General features: G+C 43.2%; 1 protein-coding gene across 2 annotated transcripts in view; it reads right to left on the bottom strand.

Moving 5' to 3' along the window:
* Positions 1-245: 245 nt before the first annotated feature.
* Positions 246-19,540, bottom strand: part of ptpn11a (protein tyrosine phosphatase non-receptor type 11a) — a 56,610-nt gene continuing 37,315 nt past the window's right edge. Inside the window, exons 10-16 of one of the 2 annotated variants that reach the window (XM_085961362.1) lie at positions 18,080-18,211; positions 17,782-17,936; positions 11,713-11,780; positions 11,081-11,232; positions 9,414-9,529; positions 5,853-5,954; positions 246-3,827 (exon numbers count right to left, since the gene is read on the bottom strand). In XM_085961362.1, the coding sequence (XP_085817488.1) occupies positions 5,885-5,954; positions 9,414-9,529; positions 11,081-11,232; positions 11,713-11,780; positions 17,782-17,936; positions 18,080-18,211 (693 nt within the window). In that variant the 3' untranslated portion in view covers positions 246-3,827; positions 5,853-5,884. The remainder of the gene's footprint in view (positions 3,828-5,852; positions 5,955-9,413; positions 9,530-11,080; positions 11,233-11,712; positions 11,781-17,781; positions 17,937-18,079; positions 18,212-19,540) is intronic. The other variant, XM_085961363.1, reaches the window with a different exon arrangement.

Here is a 19,540-nt window from a genome sequence, read left to right as displayed (position 1 = left end):
GGTGGAGCTGCATTCCTTGGTTTGGCAAGTTCTTTGTTTGCTGGAGGCAGCAGTCATACCAACCAGTAGCAGGTAGTTCCATGCCAATCTAAATTCAAACTAATGTGGACTATTCATTTCATTGAGTCTCACAGGGAGACTGTGTGTGTCTATCACAGAATACTATCATCCCACAGGAGGTCTGTACTTACTGGACAGCAACTCCAGAAACAGAGGTGAGAGAGAAAATGATGCAGATACTCAGCTTATATAAAATGACTTTATTCCTAATTTTAGATCTGATACATTACAAATACATTTATACTCTGATATCAGCTTATGCAGCTTTAAAATCACAGCATGACTAGCAAAAAAAAGAAATCGACTACCACCCATATATACTTTTATAAATATAGGAAAATCATTTACTGTGTCTGTACATAAACTAGACATCTGAATGGTATGTAGTTTGACAAAATGTGAAATTACAGGATGGATAATAAAAAGCAGATGTCATTTATAGTCATTGCACCATTATTCTGATCGTTTACAATGGGTTATTCAATTTGTGATTCTGCAGGTGAACAAACAGCCCATGTAATAATCTGAAGCATTAGAGCAATTCAATTCACATTAAAAGGCCAACTGGTTACATCCAGGACTTGCTAAAGTTAATTTCTCCTCTTTTTATATTAAGTATCGAGTTTAAATGTTGTGAAGTTGAAAGCTCGTTAACGAGTCAGCTCCAGAAAAACGCATTCAGGAACCAAGTGCAGAATTCCAAACTAATGCAGACTTCCCAATTAATGCTCAAATACAAAACTTGAATTAGCTGTGTGTGTGTTAGAGCATCAACATGGAGCAACTGGGCAATGTGGGTCCATTCCCAGGCCAGGAGTTCCCGATCACAGGTGTATTCGTGTAAGGAAACAGCGAGCAGAGGCCAGGATCCTCCTCGCAGATAGAGGGCAGGAAACAAAGGCCATACCGAGGAAAGAGATTCATCCCTGGGATGCTCTCATGTGGCTTCTCACAGCTGGCTGACAGCGCAACGGTAGAGGCCTGGGAGCAGGTCACAACGCACCCTCCCGCTAGTCAGCCACGGGTGGCATGGAGCTTGGAGGGGGGAGGAGGAAATAAAAGGATTCATAACCTCACAAAATTACAAAATCCTGATTCAAGCATAAAATCCTCCAAAACAGCAGCTCCGGTCAGTAAATACAATAAAATCCACGGTCACATTTTAGGCATCTAAATAGTTTCGGTATAAACTGCTTTAGGGAGAATTTCACTGCAAAGTGATGATGTATAGATTCCCATTTCAAGTTTTTCAAAAAATTCTTTTGATATCCTTTATATTTAGTTGCAGGCTGATACAGCAGCCTCACAGGAAGGCTAGCCAAGTCACAGGCATCACTGAAGAGGCAAGCTACCTGCAGTACACTGCCAGCAGGGGGCAGGGTAGGTGGAACTCTTGTACTTTGCCACTGAACTCTTCCACTTCCCATCAGATTAAATTTGCCCAATAGATTTGGCACGTAGGCTAAAACACTAAGGTGGCTCAAAAGTATCATTTGCACATTGTAAGATCCTGCTTACACACTTCACTGTCTGGAGACACTACTAAATCATCTGCCCGATCCTGTTCCTGATCCATGTTTTAACCCAGTACAAACAATGGTTTCTGTAGTGGTTTGGAGACAGTGGAGATCCACCAACGATGCTAAACGTCTGCTCCGTTCTAGTGGACACAGCAGTTTTCTCAACGCCCATTTAATCCTTTTCCATACAGAAGTGGAAAGTGGAGGAACTCCAAGTGGTCTCTTACAGGGCATCACCTGCTCCCTCAAGGGTACTGAGGATCTTTTATTGAGCTATAATGTCAGATTTAATATGGTCTCATCAAGTAGGTGGCCCCTCTACTGTTCCCCCATTCACCCTAAACCCTTAAATCTGCTTCAGGAGCTTCTGTTGCGTCTGGGATATGGCTTATTGGCATACTGTCCTACACATGCATATGGTTCTAGGAGAACAGTCTGGTAGGGAGGGGAGGGGCAGCAGGGAAAATGGGGAAGGCAGCACCAGTTCCACCCAAACATAGTTACAGAAGACTCAGGATAGCTTTTGTGGGGAATGCAAATGTGTTGCCGATTAGTAACTTGGGATATAGGCCAGTGTTGTGTGGAATGGACATTGAGGCCCAGAACAATGGCCTACTCCTCCCTACTGATTCCAACTGCATTTGGCTCAAAAAAGGTCCTTGATGCTATGGTTTCTACCCCTCATCTCTCCTGAAATGAGCTGGGACAAAATGGCGTCTTGAAAATTGTTCTTGTATTTGAACTGCATGTTGAACTCTGGTGTAACTACCACAAGCTACCAGAGAGGGGCACCCCAGAGAAGCTGCAGCTTGTCCTTGCCCCAAGTGTCAGGAAAATGCCAACCAAAGGTGGTGCCGTCCTCAAGAGATTTAGCTTGCAAAGTACATCTACCTAATCCATTATCTCCTTGAACACTAGGAATTCAACCTGCTGTTGAAGGTAGTGTTAATTTGTGCCCCATGGAGTATTTAAAAGTAGATAGTTTCATATAAAAGTACATAGAAAATAACATTCAAATTTACATATAAAATGTTTAAATCAAAACAGTACACAAGCCTTTTTTTAATGACTCATTCCTCTTATGTGGAACGTACACACATTGTGACCAATACCAAATGGAGGAGAAGAACTCAGGAAGACACAGTTTGGGGGGGTGGGGGGGAGCGGCGAGTGTAGATTTTATAGGCACAGTGGAGGAAGATCACTTGTTTCTGGCTCGAGATCTCTTACAGGAGATTGGCACACCTCTGACTATCCCAGACATATAGCTTACCTTACTTACGGTGTACAAGAGTGAATTGTTATAGGGCGAAGACAGGCAAATTGGTCATCTCTAGCTGTGGCTGGGAGGGATACAAACTGAACACTAACCCCTATCCAAGTGTTAAGTTCCCTGGCGAGCAGGTCCTACGCTCATCAGAGCTCAACCGTACTAAGGTTGCTGGGTTCTCTCATTATTACTAGGGAGAACAATCTTGTTTTTAATTCATTTTCATTCTGTGCCAACAAAAAAATGGTCTGATATGAAACAGATACACATCGATGTGGGGTAGCACACATCTAATCTCCAACACAGTATCAACCCTAACAGCGAGGCTATGGCCAGTGAATCATTTTCTTACAAAGACGAGAGTTTTAAGTATTAAAAAGCCTCAATACTTCCAAGCAACTTAACAGGGAGGGGAGGAAAGAGAGGGGAAATCCCCTGTGCAAATTCCAACAATCCCTCTTTTTAAGCTGTTAATAAAAACAAGGAAAGCCAAAGGTACAACACATAACACTCTCATGGTCTACGTCAATGTTACTGAACAGCTTGCTAAAAGCAAAACTATTCTTTAAAGATGTACGATTTTCTACTTAACCTCACTGGGTTCTTAAAACTATTCTGTATTTAAACAAAAAGAATTAAAAATGAGTTCAAGTTCTCGGAGAACTACGTGAAGTAAAAATGATGGCAGAGAGGCTATGACTGTAAAAAGGCACTTGGGTTTCACGTCAGTAAAATACTGAAAAGCGATGCGAAGGATGCACAAAGTATGGGTGATGCTTCACTTTCTAGCACAGAGAACCTTGTTCTGAAAGAATGAGGGTGGTTACTCTTCACTTTTAGTGTTTAAACGGGGAGGGGGGAAAGAAAACAAATTCCACGATACTCTGAACTAAGCCTTCGACGGTCGTTTTTCATTCCACTCACACCTGAAGTGTTTTCATTTCTCCTCTGCTTTTCACAGCCACCTCAACTTGTTCCTGAGAGGGAAAAATAAAATCAAATGACAGTAAAGTTTTAGCAAAGCTCTTGATGTGTTGGAAAAGTGGAACCAATTTCACTTCAGCACACAGCTGATAACTGAGTACAGTATCAATACAGTTGAATTTAGAGAAAATGCGTGTTTCAATCTGTGGCTGTTATATTCAAACAACAGAATCATCTGTTTATTCTACACTTCAAGGCCACAGCTGAAATCAACACTGAGTAACGTGATACTTAGATTTACTGAGAAAGTGCTTATGGATTTAACAAAAAATAAGGTAAATTCTTCAAGAACAAATATTTTCTGGATCAGTTTTGGGACCTGGAGTTCAAACACTTAGAGCAGTTGTTACTACATGGCAGTATTTTTAAAAAACAAAATCGTAATTTATGAAGTTGCTGCAAAGAATCAACTCCGTGGCTAGAAAACACAGTGAGATTGTAATGAAGCACACAGCTCCTAATATTTTATCAATGATCTCCCTTTCCCGGTTAGATCTCCTGGCACCAAGCATCACCCTCCCTCCCCCACCCAAACTGGGCTGGCGATCTGCTCCCAGACCCCTGCAAATGTCCCTCATTAGCCAGTTGCTGGAGACACACAAGAGCTGGAGCCCAGCTCGATCACCCTAAACTCAGTCACCATATACCACCAGCTCGGATTAGTAGCATACGAGGAAACTCCAACTTTTTGCTTCAAATCTCCATCATGTTAATGAAAATATACACCAGTAACAATGGAAACAGCAGTGTGATAGTGTAGAGATACAATGTAAACAGCATTTAAACATTCTTGATGACTCCCCGTTGGATTAGTAAGTGACTGTATTGCATGGCCTGGTTCTGAACCCTATAGAGTCTGAGGTTCAGTCTTTACTGAATTAGTTGCTCTCAGCTAGGCAGCAAATACAGCCCTATAATTTTTTTAAAAATTCATTCATGGGATGTGGGCATCACTGGCAAGACCAGCATTTATTGCCCATCCCTAATTACCCTGGAGATGGTGGTGGTGTACAACTGAATGGCTTTGCTGGGCCATTTCGGAGGGCAGTCAAGAGTCAACCACATTGCTGTGGGTCTGGAGTCACATATAGGCCAGACCGGGTAAGGACGGCAGATTAGGGAACCAGATGGGTTTTTATGATAATCCGACAGTTTCATGGTCACCATTACTGACGCTAGCTTTTATTCCAGATTTATTTAATTCATTGAATTTTAAATCCCCAGCTGTCGTGGTGGGATTTGAACTCCTATCTCCAGATCATTAGTCCAGGCCTCTGGATTAGTTGTCCAGTAACATAACCCCTTGATCTCCGGAATAGGGAGGGAGAAAACAGACAAGGTTTCTGCTCAGCGTCAGTACCCAGTGACACCATTTAGAAAGTGCTCATATGTGGACGTCAGAGGAGCACCGGATTGGGGTGATGCCCCACACCGTTCAATAAGCCTTCCAATATTTGATGTCAGGGCTCACGAGAAGAGTGGCTGGTTGGGTGAGGTGACGAATAGCTCACCCTTGCCCGTGGACCTGTAGCTCAGCTAAGAGTCGGTACCTTCTGAAGAGGGCAGATGATCGAGGGAAGAGGGAAAACATTTTTACAATGCAAAAGTTGAAGGTTTCACATGACCGTTGTACCCCTTACCCCCACCTCTAACCAGGCCATTGAGCAGAGGGCCAGGGACACCCACTCCAAAAGGTTTGGAAGACATTCTTATTTGACAGGCGATAGAAGGGTTTGCAAAATCCTAGAAAATCCTTTGCAATCAATTAGTTTTAGTGGAAGGAAAAAGTGTGAATATTTTTGTTTAAAAACTGAAGCAACTGTTGGCCCCAGGAGTTAAATAATCTGCTGACCCTCACGGTCAGGCTCAAATATCAACAACTACCTATCTTGGGTGAAATTTAAGAGGGTGGTGGAACTGTACCACCACAGTAAGAGTCAGCACTTTCAGGAGACGTCGTAGATCTTTCATTTACTTGTTTTTTTAAATGAGATTAAAAAAGAAGTAACAAATCTTACCGTTCCATTCTGTTCTGAACACTGGCATTATCTCATCTATGGCCCTTTTGCTGCTGCATCAAGCCAACGTTTTCATAGATCCTGCCACCCTCATCTTTCATCCTGCATCAGGAGAGAGTGTTAAGATAAATGTGTTCACCACTGGATGTGTGTACATCACTACTATAACCTGCATCAGGAGACAGTGTTAGATAAATGTGTTCACCACTGGATGTGTGTACATCACTACTATAGCCTGGCACTGGTCTTTGCTGCTCCCCCTCCCTACCTTTAACAAACATTTCTGACCCATCTCCCTCTACACAGAGGAATCACTGTGCCCCCAATTGTTATTCTCATCTACTCCACACCGCAACAGTAAAACAATTATTTCTCTCAACTCCATCTCTGCCAGGACTAGCAATAGCAGATTAGTTGCACTCATGCGGGAGCTGCTCTTTACCTCAGAGAAAACAATTACACAGACACGGGTAACAACGCACCGCAGTCATCGCATACTGCAATCATCTGTAACCGTGCGATATCCCTTGGAGAAAAGTGCATGCACGTGGGTAGGGGGGCGATTTCAAACAGAAGAATGTCACACATGTAGCTAACATTTTGATTGTTTCTTTCACTCCCTCATATGTTCAGAAATTCCTCATTCAATTTCACCATGTAGTTATGAACTAGAAAGCTAACCTCACAGATGATCCATTAATGCATTCCCGACCACTGATTATATTAATGTTTATTCTGTAACCCTGTAGTATTAAATGCAATGCCATTTTACGCAGCAATACTGCAAAGTAGCCACCTTAACATTGTGGCACTGATTAATTATAGCTACAGTATTTGACTTTGTACAGTGTTATTATTTGCATAGTTCTCATAACAGTAACACTGTTTTAATTCACATGTTTTAACATTGCTACTGTGTGGGATCAGTTAAATTCCGTACCATTTTGTTAATATAAAATAGAACTACAGCATGTTGCCAGGGAGAGAACACAACCAGGTTTCATTTGCAATAATTCACATACAAACAATGTTGCAGCATGTTAACAAAATTAAGCCATCATTATACCAAACTTTTTCATTAAAAAGCATCTCGATTTCACTCCCCAACATTTTCCCTAAACTGATCATTAATTTTCAGTGAATGTATTTTACATTACAATTTGCTACGTTGCACTGACTTGACCCCAACTCACATTAGTGAGACTCTACCAGCAGGAATGTGCTGTTCATACAATGGGGGTCTCTCACCCAAACGAGAACTCCCACTACGAGCAATGGAATTTGTTGCACTCCCTGCGGGAGTCACAGGACCGTTTGTACGTTAGAACTGAATATAATTAATTACCCTTCACCGATGTTCCCTTTAATTTACTTTCTTGGGTGCGCGGCCCATTCAAAATATCGCGCATGTGCGTTTTGTTCCCATTTAAAAGCCGGTGAGCCGGCTGCATGGGAGCTACAGAGCGCTGCGCAGCTTAAAAGGAACACTGCCCTTCACTCGCATGCTACAGAAAATCAAGCTAACTAAGGCACCCAAACCCAAGTGCAGACAGGAGACCTGAAGTAATCAAATGAAAACTGTCCCACCCCAAGTGATATAGTACTCTAGCAATATTTATTTGAGAGTTCCAATAAATTACATGCACTGCAGCATCATTACTCACCTCCAGCAGCATGTCCACTTTCAGTGCAGGTAATGATTTTAAAACTTAACAAATCTAAAATCAATTTCACTGTTAATACACGCCAAGGATACAAAGGGCCAGAATTTGCTGTAGCAGGGCATCCAACAGTGTCTGTCTTTAGTCAGGCTTGCCCCAGCATCCGTCAGCTCAAAACAGTTTTGCCTGCAAAGTTGCTGGGAATGCGAGCGGATAATGGCACAGCAAAGGAAACGGGGACCAGAGTGAACAGGGCAACCAACTGGCTATCTCCTTAACCAATGAGATTTAAGGATTGGGAAATAAACACAGGAAGGACCGAGAAGGAGGGTGAATTAAAGCAGGGGAAATTCAATGTCAGATCAGGTACAGAGAGAGCGCGAGAGGGAAAGAAAGATTGGAGAGAGAGAGAAAAAAAAAAAGGAAGAGAAAACAAAAATTAAATTTTACATTTTTAAAATCTCCCCCAAAAATTCAAAACCTGAAGGAATGAGACTCCACACGAGTTCATTTTTGGTGCAAAGAGATTGTTTGCAGTCATTAAAAGGTTACTTACGCTTATAATGGCAAGACTTAACCTTCTTCAAACCTTGTTTGCTAACATTACTTTAATGAAATAATGACTGTTCACAGATATCCCCCACCTACAGCACCAATGGCTTTTGTTTACATATACTGTGATGAACAAATTAAATCCTCCAGCTCTTCCCACATTAACAGCGAGATATTGGTGCCTAATTCCCCATCTGTAAATTCAGTTCATCATAGAGCTATTTTCCAGAAATACATAAATCCATCAACAGCAACAGCATCTTGGGTTTCTGCCCCTCCCAATCAAAGAGCGCAGGGAAGATTACACCAACCAAAATCATTCACCTTCCATTCTACTTTGTGCCTTTTACATATATTATCCAACCTTTTCCCCATTTATTGCACCTTTCTTACCATTTACAGGTCAATGTCTCATGTGCCTGTTACTTTTCTTACTTCCCCCTCCCACCCACCCCCCCAGTTTATAATCCCACTGCTGCAGCACACAATTACTTTAGTGGAGACTTGACCTGAACTGAACTCATCCCTTGTAGGAGAGCCCTTCACTGGACACAGTGCAATGTATTCCTTTGAAACAGGTGTTCTTTGTGTTCATACCACAGGTTTTCAAACTAGAGTCTGCAGACTTTGGGAGGCGGGCTGCGAATGCATCCATAAAGTTAAGGGATTTTTGTCTGCAGTCAGACATACCACACTCCGCAATGAGCGCACTCCATTCGTCTGGGCAACTGTGATGGTCTTTTGGAAGCTAGGACAGAGTCTCCCCAGGACTGTGCCAACATTTGCAGAGGGTCTCCACACAAAATACTACAGCATTACCATTGGGTTCACATTTGCTCATCTAGGTGATACATGGGCCTGAATGCAGCCGAAAAGGAGTTGAATTGTCGGTTTGGGCATTCAGTATCGGAAACAATGCAGACTAGAAACAGAGTAAAGCTTCCTCTATTTTGCCTCAACTTCAGAAAAGCACCTCTCACTGCACCACAGGGCATTATGTTTCTCTAACCGTCACTCTGGTTCCTCTGGCCATGCTCAGTGCCAACTAACAAAACTATGAGGGGCTTCATACTATACATTTATATCTATTACAAAATGAGTCAAGGCCACCTCAAACTCATTCACTTTGGACCCCTGGAGCCAGCAGAGAGGAGAGATCGCTGTCTCTTTAGTTTGGGCAGCATGCAAGCCCAGGTCAGAGCTGAAACGACAGTCTGCACCATCCACTTCAACCACTAGTCAATCATACACAACTTATGGGAGCAAAGAGTTAATGGTTGATTGAATGGGCACGATTACAGTAAGTATGGGAAGTGTGTAAAACCATGGTGAAATGGACTGTACTTACTCTGTACATGCTGGGGTGGGTGTGCAGGGTGGGAAAGGACTTTGATCCCCTCCACACGTCAGGTCTGATAAGGAATATTTGATGTTTGTGTATTCACGGCCTTTTATCTTGCTTTTCTGGAAAAAGAGGCAGGGTCCTTGTTAGAGTGTTTCATGGAGTGTCCTTTACACAAGAATTTGTTCAAACATGGGCTGAGTTATTTTGGGAACAAAAATTAAAACAAAGTCATTCTGATCTTTCTACTTCTCGGGGAAAAAAAAGGCCTCGTCGTCCTTACTGACAAAACCAGCACTGTACCCTACACACTCCCTGCAGCACCCCACATATACCACACCCGCCTTGACCCTGGAGAGCGTCACTGTGGAGGCAGACACTAACAGCCTAATACTAGCGCACCCTGCACTCACTAAAAACAATGTTAACTGCCAAGTCTTTCAGAATTCCAACACAAACTGATCTGTACGCAGCTGACAAGTAATTTGGATCTGTGCCAAGGATAGAGATGAGCTAGGCTATAAGGAAATTTTGCAACTTTTCTGAATGGTAGGGCAGTCCAACATACCCTGCTGGCAATCCAATGCACACAGGAAGATGGCATTTACTGAGCTACCTGCCCATCACTCCAGATGCTACTGTCTATGTAAAATGGTTCCATTATTTTATCTACCCAATCTACAAAATTGTAACAACTATTCAGAGAGCTTCTTATCTCTGTCGAGGCCTGTATGTTACTGTACCTACCGATGTCCACGGATGAGATATGGAAGATAAACACAGCCATTTCCTGTGTGCCGGATATTAGAGAGACACTTTCCCTCCCCAGGACACAGGTGATCTCTGTTAAAGGGGCCCTGGCCTTGTGTGGTGCGGCCGTACCAAACTGAGCCCATTAAATTTGTTTGCACCCAAAAAGCGAGAAGCTAATACAGTATATACCAGAGCCACCTCCTACATAAAACTGCACATGAATTTGTAAGTGTTTTTTTTTTCCAAATTCCTCCTCTCCTGAAAGCACTGACACTTGCTGGAATACCACTTCGTAGATACCTCACCCAAGTGGCTAGTATTCAGGTATGAGCATGACCAGTGAAAATCAGCCTGAACCTGTCCTCACCACACACCCAGATATGCACATTTTTTCAGCAGGAGTCACTGGAGAGCTATTAGTAGCAGGAACTCTGGCTGAATTTTCCTCTAATAGTTCAGGATCAGCTAATTCAGGGGCTCCAACCTGAAATGTCATTGGTGTATTTGGTTCCGTTCCACACTGGGACTTGCATTTACCAACAGCACTGGGGAGCTGTCCATGGAGATTTTTTCTATCCAATGCAAATTTACAAATCTACTAACACTGTTAATTGGAGTGATGGAGCTTCTGGTAACAGTCAGAATCCTCCAACTATAAAGACACCATATGTAATTTATTCATACTTCTGACATTAAACACGAGATCAAAACGTATTACCCACTCAATCTCCTTTCCGAAGCACAAGTTGGATAGAATGCCCCTTTCCCAGTGACTGAAGTCCTATACCTGTCTGAATCTACCTAATTTGTTATTTTAATGAACAATTAGCTATAAACAGGGCAGTGAAAAGACAATTGTTTGTGGAACAGAACATTTTAAATACAAGTTTGAACATTCCTGCTCACTGCGCATGGTGTACCTGCTCCTCCTCGATCCGACGCTGCAGTGTTTCAATATAGTGCTGAACAGCCATGTAAATGAACCGGTACTGAGCCTCCGTTTGAACCATCCCAGAACGCTGTGACCGCACCATCTGGATACTCTTTGGAACATCGATGTCACAGTCCACACCTACAGGGCAGAATCCCACATTACACGTCATCTCCCCAGTGAAGGAGTTACAGACCAAGCCACACCCCCAAAACACAATTTACAAAGCATAATACAACAGATCCCAGTACAATATTTACACAAACCAGCAACCACGCTCAAGAGTCGTTTCTCACACAGCTCCAGATACCTAGACACCAAAAAGCGTTAATCCCTTCCACCCACACAGGAATTTATACTTATCTGTAGGACAAGAGAAATGTGGAAGTGTTTCATTTAAAATGGTGTGGCACACACCGGCCCTGCTTTGGCACTCATGATGCAGACTGTGCACAAGAACAAGCATCAGTGAGTGTTCAATAGCTAAAGCACTTTCAATTTGGGATTTAAATTTTACTTAACTCACCAACACTAATAGGGCAGGAATCCCTTTTTTGTGGGAACATACAATTGGCTGGAGGCTGGTGCGACTGAACAGCCAGTTTGCAGGTACCTACCCACCTTTCTCTCTGATGATGTCGATCAGGATGTCGATCACAATAAAGGTTCCTGTGCGCCCAATCCCCGCACTGTTGGAAGAAAAGACTCGATTGTCAGTATCTAATGCACTCACTAACCCCAAACCTTTAAGGATTAGTTCACAAAATAATGAAGTTAAAACTTCAACCAATTGGATTTCAGAGACCAGAAGTTCACAATTAAATGTGCATCGATAGGGGGCATTCTACTGGTATCGGGGCGAAGGGCTATTACTGGGATAATGCTTTTAATATACTACATCTGACATAGGAGCGCTTGGTGCTTGCAATGAATGCAAAAAATATGCTCTATTCCCCAGTGCCAACATATCCAAGTTTAATGAGAACAGAGAGATATTTATTGTTAGGGATTTACCATTGGGGGGGGGGGGGGGGGGGGGGAAAAGAGGAGAGTGGAGATAGCGAGCGAGAAGAACAAAAGGAGAGAGGGTTCCCACTGCTAACTCTGTTGGAAAGTGTGTGGACGAGCAAGGACAGAATTGTCCTCGGATGCCTGTATGGTTCCAGACCCTGCCAATACTCATTGTCTTGGTTCACATTAAAAAAAGGTCACTGGAAATACCATGGGACCACAGGCTTCCGTGAAACTGCACCCCAGTGAGTCAGCATCTTCAGGAGAGGAGAAAATTGCAAGAACAAAAATAGGTTTTAAAAAGTAAATTCAATCAGCCATCCTTTCTCCCCAAGGGATGCTGCTGCAGGATCATTATGCTGGAGGGTTGTAAACCTACTGTTAAGCTGTGCAGTGATTTTTGTCTGCTGAAAAAATTCATTGAAAATAATAAAATGCACTTTCATCTTTAACTCCATTAGCCTTGTCACAATGTTTTAGTTTTCCCTTTTTAGCTGATGAGGGGAAAAAGCTGTTTCATTGTCCCCAAAGGATTGCTGTCAGTATTTAAATTGCTGTTTGTGTCTAAAAACCCACTCATCACAGTGACTGCACTGCACTACACATCAAGCGTGGCCCAGTGACAAGCTTTTGGCAAAGGATCAAATCTCGCTTCCTCCTCCACAACGTTGAAATTCTAGCTCCGACCGACTCCCTTGGAACAGCCAGTTAAAGCCATATAGACCAGGGTGTCCCCAGATTCCATCCCTGGTCTGTGCTGGGTTGTGTAATGTCTGTTCTGGTGGCATTAGGGGAGCTACATTACAACAGTGACTTCAAAAAAAAAGTACTTCATTGCCTGTGAAGTTCTTGGGACGTCCGGTGGTCATGAAAGGCGCTATATAACATAAATGCAAGTCACAGAATCATACAATGGTCGACTTCCGTGCTGTAACCATTCGGCCCGTCGAGCCCATGCCAGCTCTCTGCAAGAGCACTTCAGCTAGTCCCACTCCCCGCCCTTTCCCCGTAGCCCTGCAATTTTTTTTCCTTCAGATACTTATCCAACTCCCTTTTGAAAGCAGTGATCGAGTCTGCCTCCACCACCCTTTCAGGCAGTGCATTCCAGATCCTAACCACTCGCTGAGTTAAAAAGCTTTTCCTCATGTTGCCTTTGGTTCTTCTGCCAATCCCCTTAAATCTGTGCCCTCTGGCTCTCAACCCTTCTGCCAATGGGAACAGTTCCCCTCTATCTACTCCATCCAGACCGCTCATGATTTTGAACACCTCTATCAAATCTCCTCTCAATCTTCTCTGCTCCAAGGAGAACCCCAGCTTCTCCAGTCTATCCACGTAACTGAAGTCCCTCATTCCTGGAATCATTCTCGTAAATCTTTTCTGCACCTTCTCCAAGGCCTTCACATCCTTCCTAAAGTGTGGTGCCCAGATTTGGACACTATACTCCAGTTGGGGTCAAACCAGTGTTTTATACAGGTTCATCATAATTTCCACACTTTTGTACTCTATACTGTACCTCTATTCATGAAGCCCAGGATCCCGAAATCCTTTTTAACTGCTTTCTCAACCTGCCCCACCACCTTCAATGATTTGTGCACACATACCCCCAGGTCTCTGTTCATGCACCCCCTTCAGGGTTGTACCCTTTAGTTTATATGTCCTCTCCTCATTCTTTCTACCAAAATGTATCACTTCACACTTTTCTGCGTTAAATTTCATCTGCCATGTGTCTGCCCATTTCACCAGCCTGTCTGTCTTCCTGAAGTCTATCACTCTCCTCCTCACTGTTCACTATACTTCCAAGTTTTGTGTCATCAGCAAATTTTGAAATTGTGCCCTGTAAACCCACATCCAAGTCATTAATATATATCAAGAAAAGCAGTGGTCCTAGAACCGACCCCTGGGGAACACCACTGTATACCCTCCTCCAGTCCAAAAAACAACCGTTCACCACTACTCTGTTTCCTATCACTTAGCCAATTTCATATCCATGCTGCCACTGTCCCTTTTATTCCATGGGCTTCAGCTTTGCTGGCAAGCCTATTATGTGGAACTTTGTCAAACGCCTTTTGGAAATCCATGTACAATACGACCATTGCATTACCCTCATCAACCCTCCGTTACCTCATCAAAGAACTCAATCAAGTTAGTTAAACACGATTTGCCTTTAACAAATCTGTGCCGGCTTTCCTTAATTAATCCACACTTGTCCAAGTGACTGTTAATTTTGTCCCTGGTTACTGTTTCTAAAAGCTTCCCCACTACCGAGGTCAAACTGACTGGCCTGTAGTTGCTGGGTTTATCTTTGCATCCTTTTCTGAACAATGGTGTAACAGTTGCAATTCTCCAGTCGTCTGGCACCACCCCCGTATCCAAGGAGGATTGGAATATTATGGTCAGTACCTCCGCGATTTTCTCCCTCAACATCCTAGGATGCATCCCATCTGCTCCTGGTGACCGATCTACTTTAAGTACAGCCAGCCTAATACCTCCTCTTTATCAATTTTTATCCCATCAAGTATCTCCACTACCTCCTCCTTTACTATGTCTATGGCAAAATCCTCTTCCATGTTTGGACCAATGCTGTAATGAGGTTTGAAGCAGAGTGAGCCTGGCAGAACCCAAACTTGGCATCGGTTATCAGGTTATTGGTGAGTAACTGCCACTTGATAGCACTGTCAACGACACCTTCCATCACTTTGCTGATGGAGTGTAGACTGATGGAGTGGAAATTGGCCAGATTGGATTGGTCCTGCTATTTGTGGACAGGACATACCTGGGCAATTTATGACTTTGTTGGGCAGATGCCAGAGTTGTAGCTGTACTGGAACAGCTTGGCTAGAGGTGCGACTAGTGCTGGAGCACAAGCCTTTAGCACTACAGCTAGGATGTTGTCGGAGCCCATAGCCTTTACCGTATCCAGTGCGCTCAGCCGTTTCTTGATATCACGTGGAGTGAATCATATTGGCTGAAGACTGGCATCTGTGATTCAGCACCCGTCTGCTCCATTAGGGTTTAAAGTTGCCCTGGCCTGTACTCACACCCTAGCAGCCGAGTTAGATTAGCAGGCTGGTTACCCTCTCTACGGAGGAGCACAGAAACAGTAGAAAAGGAGTACAAGGGGCCAAATTCAAAAAAGTATATTAAGATTATGAGCGATAAATCATGGATGGTCTGAAATGAATCATCAATCAAGAAAACAGCGAGTAATATAAAAGTTTCTTCACTCTCATGATAGACGGAGGAATAAAAAGCACCTGTACATGAAATATAACTAAGTAATCTAATCAAAGTGTTCTGATAAATGGGAAGAAATCACAAATTTAAGCACAATACAGGAAGGTAATTCAGCTCAGCCTTCTACAAGAACCTACCATATTCCCTCATAGTATCCTGTCTCTAGTTTCTGCTCCCACTACTCTCCCAAGACCATTGCAGGCATCAATCACTGTGTGAAGAAGTGCTTCCTGCCATCAATCCTGAACTTGCCTTTTCCAATTTTCACATTTGCCACTTGTCTTGTAGCTGTGGATCAATTTGAAATGGTGCTGTGGATTAACTGGTTCTATTCCGCTTAGTATCTTTTACACCAGTAGAAGGTCCCCCCACCCCCGCCTCCCCATTAACTGCCTTTCAAGGCTTAAGAGTTCAAGTTTTTCCAGCTTTTCTCAATATCTCTTGGCTCCAACAATAGGATCAGTCTCTTCCCTGTACCGCTTCCGGGGCTTGAATATTTCTCGTGCTTCAGTGGCCAAAACTGAAGCAAATGCGCGACCTGCCCATGTTATACTGCTTCAGCATGACAGAGTCAGATTTATGCTCTGATTTGGCAATACAGCTCAGTATTGTTTGTTTTGATGATTGCTGCTTGGCAATAATTGGACATGGCAAGTGTTGGGTTTACTATCATTCCCAGGTCTCTTTCAATCTCTCTCCTAGTGAGTTCAACACCATTAAGCTTAAATAATGAGCACTTGGCAGCAAAATCCACGGCAAAGGTCCAATTGAGGGATTGAAATATCAACACAAAATGATCAAGTTTACATTCACTCTGTAACTTGCTCATTTATACTGAAATATTCTCAATGTTCATTTGACATGCAATTTTTTCAACAGTAATGTAAAATGAAAATGTTTGAGAGAGAGGACACAAAGTAATTAGATCACAAGGCAGGAACTGCACTTTAAATTAAAAAAATATAAAGAAACCTCACTGAGATGCACACTATACTACAGTAATGGTATGCAATCTTTCACATCCACTTGCTCACTGTACTAGACCATTGCTTATCTGCAGTCTTACTGCAGAACAGACCAACCCCCTCAGGACAGAACCAGGAAGGTAGCAGGTTTGATTTGAATTAGCTGAAGTGGCAGTAAGAGTGTTACATCTGGTTGCAGTGACCCTGGATAGTTGGGGGGGGGGAAGAAAGGTAACAAAAATGCACAAGAAAAAATCTCAGCCAGGATTTCAGCTCCCGAGTGCTGTGCACATATGGAATTGAGAGAGGATAGGATTGGGCTCAACTCTGATGAAGTCAAATAGTGTTGCTTCAGTGTCGAGGCTCACACGTGAATAGCAGCCACTTGGTGAGGTACCAAAGACAACTGGTGCCTGTGGAACTGTATCTAATGGACTTCCTGAGATGGGGTAGCAGAGGGCAATAGTAAAACCCAGATACAAGTAAATGGTAGAGCCCAGATACAAGTAAATGGTAGACCCCTTAGTAGAGGGGTCAATAACAAGGGGGCATAGAATCAAGGTAAGGGACAGGAGGTTTAGAGGGGATTTGAGGAAAAACTTTTTCACCCAGAGGGTGGTTGGAATCTGGAACCCACTGCCTGAAAGGGTGGTAGAGGCAGGAACCCTCACAACATTCAAGAAGCATTTGGATGAGCACTTGAAATGCCATAGCATACAAGGCTATGGACCAAATGCTGGAAAATGGGATTAGATTAGACAGGGCTTGATGGCCGGCGCGGACGCGATGGGCCAAAGGGCCTCTTTCTGTGCTGTATAACTCTATGACTCTATGGTCTCATTGAGGGGATATTAAAAGACATGAACATAAAGCTTTCTATGTGCAGGGTCTCATGTTGGGGAGTGGAACAATAATGTTTTCCCTTCCGGTGTCAGTCTTGAGTTCTTACAGGTCAAAGACAGACAACGATCTGCTCTAAATCTACAAACCAAACTTCTCAAGACCGGTTCTATGGCAACAGATGAGACACACCAATTTCCTACACCAGTCACCTGGTGTGTGTGGCCTCCTCAATAAAGACTGCCAAATTAGTGCCAAAAAGGGGACTGTGGATTCACACACACACAATAAACGGAGTTGCAACTTCCCGATTTCATGCCAATCTCTTACACTCAACAGAAAAAGAGTAAAGCTTCATCCCATCCACTTGTGACACATTTAAACCTAGATGAAAAGACAGTGTCCTAATCCACTGAACGACCCAATTTCCAGAGGAAGCCAATACTTTCAAGTTTGGTGTATGTCACAGGTAACCAGCAATAGCTCACCAATAACAATTATACCAATTCATTTTCAAACACTGCAAAGTAACAGTATTAAACTATTGGTATTGTTTCAGTGAGGACTCCTGTCAAAAGGATTAAGATTTACTCAATATTGGAGTTAAATCTTCTCCTCCAAACCCAATCTTTTCCTGTACCTGCAGTGAACAACGATCGGCCCCGTTTCTGGGATGTTCTCCTGTTTGATATTTACTTCTTCCAGGAAATCCAGGACGCCACCTGGATCACTGGGAACACCATGATCTGGCCATGTTTTGAAGTGATATTGCCACACAGTCCTTTCAGTGCTCCCCTAAAACAGAGATTTATATTTAAAATCAGACACCGGGAACTACTCTCACCCCTCCGATGACAAAAGAAAGGAACAAACTTAGGAGGGGGAACACACACATTCACCTCCCCCACCCCCATTGCAATTCCTACCCCCACTCTTACCTGTCCTACTTTAGAGAGTTTGAGTTCCCTCAAGATATAGTCGTGGGCTGGGTTCTCTCGAACATTCCGGACACGCATACCGCCATATTCCTTCAAAGACATCTCGTCTGGCCAGTATTTCACACATTTGCTCTGAAATAGATGCATTAGCGTAAAGAAGCTTACTTCAAGCATTAGGATATATAAATTCAGCAAGCTTTCTTGGAGAAGAATGTGAGGGGGAAGGGCTGCACTGTGAGGCAGAACATTCAGCCAATTTCACTCCCAAGATCAGATTCACATTCAGGGCTCAGACCATTTTTGCATCCCTGTAGTACACCACAGCATGTACACCTTTACCCCCATAGTCTTGTATCACTCCCCGCTTTAAATATTTATCCAATTTTCCCTTAAAAGCAATGGTCTCTGCCTCAACCACTCCCTGGTGCAAAGGATTCCATGGTCCAAAAACCCTCTGTATAAAGACATTTCTCCTACTTTCCTCATTCTCAGTGATACTTTTAAATGGACAATACTTCATAACTGACCCCCTAACCAGAGAAAGTAGTCTTTCCCTATTTAAACTCTTGATAAACCTCTTGAATCTCCTTGGTCTTCTCTGCTCCAGCAGAAACAACTTGCATTTATAGAACACGTTTAATTTAGAAAAACATCCCAAGGTGCTTCACAGAGGCATAAGAAGAAAAAGACAAAATAGTCCGTATATTTCAAGTCTCTCCTCGTAATTCATGAAGCACAGGAGTTTGCCATTCAGCCAGTCACGCTTGTGCCAGCTATTTGCCAGAGCAATCCAAAACCAAATTTGTCGATGAAGTTAACCTTAAATGTAAAGTTGTACATTTGGCAGGAGGTTTCTTAGCGTAAAACAACAAAAGTCAGGAATAACAACAGAAAATGCTGGAAAAACTCAACAGGTCAGGCAGCATCCGTGGAGAGAGAAAAAGAGAGTCAACGTTTCAGGTCGATGACCTTTTGTCAGAACTGGAAAAAAGCAGGAAAAGGAACAGATTGTGAAGCAAGTTAGGGGCTGGGAAAAGGGGGAGGGGATGAAAGAACAAAAGGGAAGGTCAGTGATAGGATAGAAAGAGATATTCAAGGCAAGAGGAGGTGGTAATGGGACAGGTTAAGGAACAAAGGATGGCTCTAGATGAGGTGTGAATTGCGCTAACAAAAGTCAGGAATTGCACAACAGGTCACGTAAGCTCGAGGAACAGCACCTCATCTAACGATTAGGCCCTTTACAGCCTTCCGGACTCACCGAGTTCAACAATTTCCGACCATAACCACTGCCCCCATTTTTCCGGACAGCAGCTGTTGATGATTCCGATATTCCCACTTGCACCTCCTCTAGACCCATCTTTCGTTTCTTTACTTGTTCCATTACCATCTCCTTTTGCCTTGCAACATCATCCCTTTTGTCATTAATCTCTCCCACCTTCCACTCTGTCACACCTTTGTTCT

Source organism: Somniosus microcephalus, chromosome 19, assembly GCF_052327205.1.
Source record: "Somniosus microcephalus isolate GS21.2 chromosome 19, FLI_Smic_1.0, whole genome shotgun sequence".
NCBI lineage: Eukaryota > Metazoa > Chordata > Chondrichthyes > Squaliformes > Somniosidae > Somniosus > Somniosus microcephalus.
This window is presented reverse-complemented; position numbering and strand designations above follow the sequence as displayed.